This window comes from Physeter macrocephalus, chromosome 9 (assembly GCF_002837175.3).
Source record: "Physeter macrocephalus isolate SW-GA chromosome 9, ASM283717v5, whole genome shotgun sequence".
Classification (NCBI taxonomy): domain Eukaryota; kingdom Metazoa; phylum Chordata; class Mammalia; order Artiodactyla; family Physeteridae; genus Physeter; species Physeter macrocephalus.
Window position 1 is genome coordinate 95,741,092 of NC_041222.1, and position 10,184 is coordinate 95,751,275.

Below are 10,184 nucleotides of genomic sequence, written 5' to 3' on the forward strand. Positions count from 1 at the left end.
AGGCAAGAGATATGGGAACATATGTATATGCATAACTGATTCACTTTGTTGTAAAGCAGAAACTAACACACCATTGTAAAGCAATTATACTCCAATAAAGATGTTAAAAAAAAAGAAAAATAAAAAAATAAAAATTAGGTCCTTCAGATTTTTCCTTTGTACTGTTAGTGTTTTGCTTATTTTGCTATTTATTTGATTCTTCATCATAAGATGGAACAAGGAAATGTGTTGGCCTATTTTGTTATCAGATCCAAGTTTCATGGAAAAATACACTGCAGCTAAGGAACAAAGCCAACATTATAAAATTCAATAAACATTTATTCAGTGCCTACTAAAGGCAAGGTAGTATATTAGGTGTCATTAACTCAAAAGACACACAGACATGGTCCTTGATATTAAGGAACTGAAAGTTCTCAGAAGTTAGATTTCACGGCTGGTTTTACATACTATCCTCTAACCTCAAATTAACACAGGTAGCTGCTACACAAATACATGCATATACATATGTACACACACACATATATACACATACATATATGTAAACACATATGAATATAGGTAGAGGGAGAGAGCCACTGAGATGCTAACTTACAGATTGCTGTATACCATGTTTATTTAAAAATAACTGCCACATATCCCCTGAGCAATAACATTTTCCTATTCCAGAAATGAACCTGAATAGAAAAATTCAAAGATACTTTCCAGCTTTACCGTATTAATTCATTGAAAACAGAAGTCCTGATAAATAGTGTTGAGGAGATCAGGTTCTAATTTCAAGATTTAATTTCTTATTAGTTGCTATACTTTTCAGACCTATGTTTAATAAAGGATACCGAAGTTGCAAAACCAACCCATTTCACTTTCAGAACCTTCAGTTTTATCGTCAACTTAGTAAATTATCTGTTTGCAAGTAAAAGCTCCAGTAAGGGTCAGATATAATTTCTGCTCTGAGTGTTCAATAGACTAAAAATTTAATTTTCTTTCTTAACCAAAAATGATCCTTACGTCAAGCACTGATCCAGAGAGATCAGCTCGTTCAAGATTTGCACAGCAGAGATTAGCATGTGCAAGATTGCAGCGGCTTAAATTGGCCATTTTGAAGTTAATGTATCGAAGGTCCAAACGAGAAAGATCAGCACCACTGAAGTTTAAACCCTAAAATTAAAAAACACAAACTGTCACAATATTTAAACCATCTGTTGTATTAAATTCAATTACAACAGCTAACCACCATGTTTTTTAGAAGTAATTGGCAGTTCTGTCATTTGGAGTTCGTTACAAAACATGATCAAATGGAACTTAGATATATAAAATTAGTGTCCTTAATGGGTTCTTAAAGAAACTCGACTTACATATAACATTAGAATGCATCCTGGCTATGCCTCATTTATGTGCAGAAGTTTCTAAAGAGAGATCTCTGCTGGCCACATACCCGTTGATAAGTATTATTTTTTTATTAAACCTGATTGTACTTAAATTATTTTATTAATTCAATAATTCAATCATTTTATTTTTTAAAATATTTTAGTTTTTTAAAGTGAGTACTGTGGTTTTTAAAATCATTAGTGCTTTAATACATAAAAGTAAAAGTATCTTCCACTGATTAACCATACATAACAACTGTACAATTGACTTTTTATTTTTATTGCTGCAATTCCTATGCATTACTCAAAAACTGCTGCATGAGGCATAATTAGACAATAAAAAAGATTATCACATCTCTTTATCTGTCTAACCATTTTGGGACTAAATCAATGCTATGACCCATAAGTAAAATATATCTTGCATGAAAAAAGAAAACAAGGCAAGAAAAAAATTCCCAGAAGAATTTAAAACTTTACTCACAGATTTGCCTACACGAGCAACTCATGTAAAAGTCTGCTTTAATTACCTGGCAACGCAATTCTGATTTGGTTGGAGTGGCTAGCAGAAATCGGACAAACTCCTTTCGAGATATTGGTGAATGATCTTCTGGTGGTTGAGAATTCTTGAAAAGCATATTGACAGATCAGTGGAGCATTTTGGGAGACAGCTACAATACATGTAATACTTGGCTAATGTAAAAAGAGTCTTACCTTTATTGCCACTTCTAGTTGTTCAATCAATGAGTCAATACCAAAAAATCTTGCTTCTTCTAACACACCTATCATAATAAAAACAATTTGACTTTTATAGAATGCTATTCATTTTAATATTTATAGAATCATTTATAAAAAAATTCTATAGTTAAATTCTCACAACAGAAGTGAAATACAACAAGTAGGCTATCCATCAATATACAAGAAAAATAACTAATGTTTAGAACATATATATGTATATATAGAATATTTTAAAATATTTGTAAACAAAGTTTTTCTAAAGTTTACATACAGCAAAAGAAAGAAGACTAATGAATTAGAATGAAAGCTTTCCATATTACAAAATTATTTCTGAAAATTAAATAGGCCACAGACAAAAAAATCCTAACATCACACATTCCTAAAATAACTGACATTGTGATCTGTAAGCCCAATAATAAATGATTAGTTCACCTAATCTTAACATTGCATTGACAGTTAAAAAAAATTTATTTTTGGCTGCATTGGGTTTTCGTTGCTGCTGGCAGGCTTCCTCTAGTTGCAGCGAGCAGGGACTACTCTTTGTTGCGATACGCTGGCTTCTCGTTGCAGTGGCGTCTCCTGTTGTGGAGCATGGGCTCTAGGCATGCTCAGCAGTTGTGGCACATGGGCTCAGTAGTTGTGGCTCGTGGGCTCTAGAGCACAGGCTCAGTAGTTGCGGCACACAGGCTTAGTTGCTCCATGGCATGTGGGATCTTCCTGGACCAGGGCTCAAACCCGTGTCCCCTGCATTGGCAGGCAGATTCTTAACCACTGAGCCACCAGGGAAGCCCTTCATTGACCTTTTTTTTTTTTTTTTAATATACTTAACACAGTCACAGTACCATGGTTTTTTTTTTTTTTAGAATAAATTTATTTAATTAATTAATTTATTTTCGGCTGTGATGGATTTTTGCTGCTGCGTGCGGGCTTTCTCTAGTTGCTACGAGCGGGGGTTACTCTGTTGTGGTGCATGGGCTTCTCATTGCAGTGGCTTCTCTTGTTGTGGAGCACAGGCTCTAGGCATGCGGGCTTCAGTAGTTGTGGCTCGCGGGCTCTAGAGCACAGGCTCAGTATTTGTGGCGCACGGGCTTAGCTGCTCCGCGGCATGTGGGATCCTCCCGGACCAGGGCTCGAACCCGTGTCCCCTGAATTGGCAGGCGGATTCCTAATCACTGTGCCACCAGGGAAGCCCCTTGAGTTTCTGAATGAAGCAGATCTCAATCGGTTTGTCAGAGATCTTTTAGCTACTGAATCAGAATATTACAGAAGTGAATAAATGTAAGATAGCTTCAAAACAAAAGTCAGCAGTATAATTCAGAAACCTTTCTTATAGGAGAATCAATTTTAAATGAAGGATTTCCAGGGGCCTCACACAAGATGGCGGAATAGAAGGATGTGGAGCTCACCTCCTCCCACAAATACATCAAATATACATATACATCTGGAACAATTCAGAATACCCTCTGAACGCTGGCAGACTATCTCAAACACCGAAAATTGCATGAAAGATCTCCTCATAACCAGGTAGTACAAGAATAAAAAAAAAAAGGCATTGGGATGGGACTTGCACATCTGGGAGGGAGCTGTGAAAGAGAAAAGTTTCCCACAACCTGGAAAGCCTCTTCACAGGTGGGGAGATCAGCCAGGACAGAAATGGAGCTTTAGAGGCTCAAAGCAAAGTGCAGCAGCCAGTTTATGGCAGGCAGATCAGAGAGAGACCTGCACAGATGGTCCGGGTCACTGCCCTGTGCTCCCCAGCCTGAGATGTGCAACCGCTGGTGTGGGCGGGAGCTGAGTTCTGAATCTTGGGTTTCAGAGGCTAGACCCAGGGAGAGGACCAGGATTGGCTGCTCGGAGAAAGCCTGAAGGGGCTGGAGCATGGTATGGGCTGCAACCAGGGGTGTATGTAGAAGAAGCCCAGGCCCACCATAGAAGCAAAGCCCTTTTGTTAAGGAGCATGGAAGGGAGGGACAGGCCTGCCACAGCAGCCTCTTTCTCCACACGCTTTCAGCTGACTCAGCGCTACCTGTAGGAGCTCTGGGAGCACGCCAGCGGGCTGCCCACATGCAGAGGCGGGGCTGAAATCTGGGCCCTCTGCCCACTGCTGTGCAGATCTACCCCACAGCCACTGACTTTGTATACTCAGCGCCTGCAGGACATCCAAGTGGACAATGGGTGCTCCCGTGGCTGGGACCAGTCTGGCCTTAGCAGCTATGTGGTTTGTGGGTGCATGCACACAGAGGCTGGGCTGGAGTCTGCGCTGCTTCGGTAGCTCCAACAGTGGGTTCAGGTGTGTGACTACTGTGGTCCTGCTACCTCACTTCAGTGGATCATTGCCAGCAGACCTATGCTGGTGACTTTGTGAACACAGCGCCTGAGGGACACCAGGGCTTACTGCCTGTGTTCTCACGGTTGAGGTGGGACGAGTGCAGTGCCAACAACAGTGTACTTTGTGAGCCCACACAATGGGTGACGGGTGACAGCACAGAACGCACTCCCTGGTGGAGAGCTCCGGAGGAGGAATACTCAGGGGCTCCTCTCCCTGGCCATACTCCAATCCCAACTACCTCACACCACAGCTCAGAAACGCATCTGGGGGCTTCTACCGCAATAACTAGGGAGCAGACCCTGCCACTGAGAGGGCTGTGACAACCACAGAGCAAAGAGGAGGCCCCACTCAACATCCAGTGTAGCCTTTGGTCACCACAACATCAGCCACACCCCCTATCAAGGGGATAATGGCCAGCACACACTGATGAAAGAGGTGGCAGGTATACATCCGGAAAACAGCCCTTGCACCAAAAATTTTAAACCCACACAAGCTACACAGGGACACTTCCACATACTAATAGCCCTCCAAGACCACAGTAGGTAATTGTTTGTCGTAAAAGAAATATAAGTAAAATGAAGAAGCAGAGGAACCACTCCCAGAAAAGATCAAGAGAATTCCCCGGAAAGAGCAAACAATGAAACAGATCTGCTCAGTCTAATAGGCACTGAGCTCAAAAAAAGGATAATGAAAATATTGAAGGAACTAAGAAAGGTTATCAATACAAATGTAGATTACTGTAAAAAGGAACTAGAAAGTGTAAAGGGGAGCCAAGGAAAATGAGAAAACTCATTCGCCGAGATGAAAGCTGAACTAAAGGCAATGAGTAACAGGCTGAATAATGCAGAAGAATAAATAAGTGATCTGGAAGATGGAACAATGGAAATCCCCCAGTTAGAACAGCAGACAGAAAGCCAAATGGAAAAAAAAAAATTGAAAGCAATTTAAAAGACCTATGGGATAATGTAAAGTGTACCAATCTACACATAACAGGCATCCCAGAAGGAGAAGAAAGAGAAAAGGGGATTGAAAATGTATTTGAAGAAATTATGGCTGAAAACATCCCAAACTTAAAGAAGGAAACAGATACACAAGTACAGAAGTACAGAGGGTCCCAAACAAGATGAACCCAAACAGATCTATACCAAGATATACTATAATTAAAATGGTAAAAGTTAAAGAGAGGATTCTAAAGGCAGCGAGAGAAAAAACAAAGGGATAATTACAAGGGAACCCCCATAAGGCTATCAGCTGATTTCTTTACAGAAATGTTGCAGGCCACAAAGGAGCTGCAAGATATATTCAAAGTACTTAAAGGGAAAAATCTGCAACCTAGGATACTCTACCCAGCTAGATCAACACTTAGAATAGAAGAAAGAATTTCTCAGACAAGCAGAAACTAAAGGAATAGAGCAATACTAAATCTATCCCTAAAAGAAATATTGAAAGGTCTTTTCTAAGTAGAAAAGAAGTAAGAATCTACAGGAAAGAGAAAATCACAATTGGAAAGTAAATCACATAAATAAGCCAGTATGCAGATTTTAAAAAAAATAATAAAATAAAATAATTTTTTTGTGAAAGTGATGATAACCACAATGAAGAGCAAAAGGATAAACATGAAGATGTAAAAGAGGACATCAAAATCATAAAAAGTGGGGGAAGAGAGTGAGAAAACGTAGGTTATCTTTTAGAATGTGTTTGAGGTTATACCACTATAGATTCTAAAGCAAGTACATATAGGAAGGGGCTAACATATTTGAAAAACAGGGTGACCACAAATCAAAGACATACAATAGATGCACAAAAACAAAAGGAAGAGAACACAAGCATAATACAAAAGGAAATCATCAAACGATGAAAGGAAAAACAAGAAGAAAAAAGAACAGAGAAGAAATACAAAAATCAACTGGAAAACAAGCTCTACAATAGCAATACTTATCAAAGGTTGCCTTAAATGTCAATGGACTAAATGCTCCAATCAAAAGACACAGAGTGGCAGAGTGGATTAAAAAAACAGGAGCCTACAGAAGATGGTGGTGGGGGAGGACACGGAGTTCATGTCTCCCCACAGCTAAGGCACCTGCCAGATGCTGATGGGCGACCTCAATGCCCAAGGAGACAGGAGGAACCCCCGAGTGACCAAGTAGGACATGGAGGGAGTAAGGGGGGAGGAGAAGTGGAGGCCGGTCAGGACCGGAGCCCCTGAGGGGTGACTGGGAAGGGGGAGCCGGGGAGGGGTTCCCATGCCTGGAGGGACCCTCAGGGACTCAGAGAATCAGGTGTTTCCCCTGCCCAATCGGCCAGGAAGCATGCAGGGCTCCCAGGCAGGGTCCTCAACCCTCCAAGGCACCCTCTGGGCCATGTTATTTCTAGGGGCGTAGGAGGGAGGCGGGGGTGGTGGAGAAGGGGAGAGGCGGATGGGGGAGGGGCCCTCTGTGATAGGAGGACCAGGGGAGGCATGGAGGTTATTTCACCCAACTCACTTGTGCCCGGGAAGCCTACTGGGCTGTCAGGCCTGGTCCTCCATTTTCCTGAGCCCCCTTCTCTCCCAGGCCCCCTCTGGCCTCATGGGTCCTCGGGGCATGGGAGGGAGAAGGGGGAAAGAGGAGAGGTGGACAGTGGTGGGGGGAACCCTCAAGGACTGGAGGATTGGGGAGGTGTGGCGGGTGTTTCCCCAGACCACTCAGCCTGGGAGACCTGCTGGGGTCGCAGGCCAGGTCCCCCACCCTCCGAGGCCCCCTCTGTGCCACGCTGGTCCTGGGAGCGTAGGAGGGAGGGAGGAGTTAGGAAGGGGAGGAGAGGAGGACGGGGCGAGGGGACGCTTCAGGGCCGGACGATCAGGGGAAGCAACCCAGGCGTTTCCCCTGCCCACTCAACTCCAGGAAGCCTGTTGGGCTTCCGGGTCTGGTCCCTTGCCTTCTGGGGCCACCTCTAGCCACGTGGGTGCTGTGGACATGGGAGGGAGAAGAAGAGAGGCCAATGGGGAGGGGCCCTCTGGGACCTCCCCCGCCCACTTGGGTTCAGTGAGCATGCTGGGGTCCTGCACCTGGTCATCTGCCCTCCAGGACCAGAGGCACTCCTGGGCCCGTCCTGCTGTGTTGAGTCTAAGACCCTGCCCCAGGGCCTTTTCTGGCCCTGTGGGTCTTAAGCATAGGACCCGTCCACCACCTAAACCCCACCCCTACCTAAGCCCCCCCGCCCCACAGCCAAGCCCTTTTCTGGCTTTTTTCCCCCCTCCTCTTTATTACTATCGTGGTTCTGTTTTACCTTCCAGTAGTTTCATCTATATTTTTATTTTTTTTATTCTTTCTAAGATAGCTGATAGTTTTCTAATCTTATTATTTACTCTTTCTTACTGTTCTGTTCCTTTTTTTCTTTTGTCTTTTTGGCACCTTGCACGGCTTGCAAGATCTTGGTTCACGAGCTGGGGGTCGGGCCAGAGTTCCTGCAGTGGGAGCTCTGAATCTGAACCACTGGACTAACAGAGAACCTCAGACCCCTGGGAATATTCATAGCACTGAGGTCTCCCAGAGGTCCTCAAGTCGGGACCAAGACTCAGCTCGGCCCAACAGCCTACAAATGCCAGTGCTGGAAGCCTCAGGCTAAACAACCAGTAAGACGGGAACATAATCCCACCCATCAAAAAAAAAACAAAACAAAATGAGTTGACAAAAAATTATGTCACAGATGAAGAAGGTAAAAACCTACAAAACCAAATAAATGAAGAGGAAATAGGCAATCTACCTGAAAAAGAATTCACAGTAATGATAGTAAAGATGATCCAGAATCTCGGAAATAGAATTGGAGGCAGAGATTGAGAAAATACAAGAAATGTTTAACAAAGACCTAGAAGAACTAAAGAACAAACAAACAGAGATGAACAATGCAATAACTGAAATGAAAAATACACTAGAAGGAATCAATAACAGAATAACTGAGGCAGAAGAACGAATGAGTGAGCTGGAAGACGGAATGGTGGAAATAACTGTGGAGGAGCACAATAAAGAAAAAAGAATGAAAAGAATTGAAGACAATATCAGAAACCTCTGGGACAACACTAAACACACGAACATGCAAATTATAGGGCTCCCAGATGAAGAAGAGAAAAAGAAAGCGTCTGAGAAAACATTTGAAGAGATTATAGTTGAAAAATTCCTTAACATGGGAAAGGAAATAGTCACCAAAGTCCAGGAAGTGCAGAGACTCCCATACAGGAAAGACCAGAGGAGAAACATACCAAGACACATATTAATCAAACTAACGAAAATTAAATTCAAAGAAAAAATATTAAAAGCAGCAAGGGAAAAACAAAAAATAACATGCAAAGGAATCCCCATAAGGTTACCAGCTGATTTTTCAGTAGAAACTCTGCAGGCCAGGAAGGAGTGGCAGGATATACTTAAAATGATGAAAGAGAAAAACCTAAAACCAAGATTACTCTGCCTAGCAAGGATCTCATTCAGATTTGACGGAGAAATCAAAAGCTTTACAGACGAGCAAAAGCTAAGAGAATTCAGCACCACCAAACCAGCTTTACAACAAATGCTAAAGAAAACTCTCTAGGTGGAAACACAAGAGAAGAAAAAAACCCACAAAAACAAACCCAAAACAATTAAGAAAATGGTAATAGGAACATACATATTGATAATAACCTTGAATGTAAATGAATTAAATGCCCAAACAAAAAGACACAGACTGGCTGAATGGATACAAAAACAAGACGCATATATATGCTGTCTACAAGAGACCCACTTCAGACCTAGGGACACATATAGACTGAAAGTGAAGGGATGGAAAAAGATACTCCATGCAAATGGAAATCAAAAGAAAGCCGGAGTAGCAATACTTCTATCAGATATAATAGACTTTAAAATAAAGACTGTTACAAGAGATAAGGAAAGACACTACATAATGATCGAGGGATCAATCCAAGAAGAAGATATAACAGTTATAAATATTTATGCATCCAACATAGGAGCATCTCAATACATAAGACAAATGCTAACAGCGATAAAAGGGGAAATCGACAGTAACACAATAATGGTAGGAGACTTTACACCCACTTTCATGAATGGACAGATCAATGCAAATGAAAATAAATAAGGAAAGACAAGCTTTAAATGACACAACAGACCGGATAGATTTGATTGATATCTATAGGGCATTCCATCTGAAAGTGGCAGAATATACTTTCTTCTCAACTACACACGGAACATTCTCCAGGACAGATCACACCTTGGGTCACAAATCAATCGTAGGAAAATTTAAGAAAATTGAAATCATATCAAGCATCTTTTCTGACCATACACTATGAGATTGGAAATCAATTACATGAAAAAAACTGTAAAAAACACAAATAAATGGAGACTAAACAGTGTGCTACTAAATAACCAAGAGATCACTGAAGAAATCCAAGAAGAAATAAACAAATGCATAGAAACAAATGACAACGAAAACATAATGACCCAAAACCTATGGGATGCAGCAAAAGCAATTCTAAAAGGGAAGTTTATAGCAATTCAATCTCACCTAAAGAAAAAAAAAAAAAAACTATCTAAACTTACACCTAAAGCAACTAGAGAAAGAACAAGGAAAACCCAAAGTCAGTAGAAGGAAAGAAACCATAAAGATCAGAGCAGAAATAAATGAAATAGAAAAAAAGAAAACAATAGCAACGATAAATAAAACTAAAAGTTGGTTCTTTGAGAAGATAAAATTGATAAACCCTTAGCCAGACTCATCAAGGAAAAAAAAAG

General features: G+C 41.5%; 1 protein-coding gene across 2 annotated transcripts in view; it reads right to left on the minus strand.

Annotated features, from left to right (window-relative positions):
* Nucleotides 1-10,184, minus strand: part of KCTD9 (potassium channel tetramerization domain containing 9) — a 64,954-nt gene that overhangs the window by 32,914 nt on the left and 21,856 nt on the right. The window contains exons 7-9 of one of the 2 annotated variants that reach the window (XM_024130808.2): nucleotides 2,076-2,143; nucleotides 1,892-1,987; nucleotides 1,006-1,155 (exon numbers count right to left, since the gene is read on the minus strand). In XM_024130808.2, coding sequence (XP_023986576.1) covers nucleotides 1,006-1,155; nucleotides 1,892-1,987; nucleotides 2,076-2,143 — 314 coding nt within the window. The remainder of the gene's footprint in view (nucleotides 1-1,005; nucleotides 1,156-1,891; nucleotides 1,988-2,075; nucleotides 2,144-10,184) is intronic. The other variant, XM_055087330.1, reaches the window with a different exon arrangement.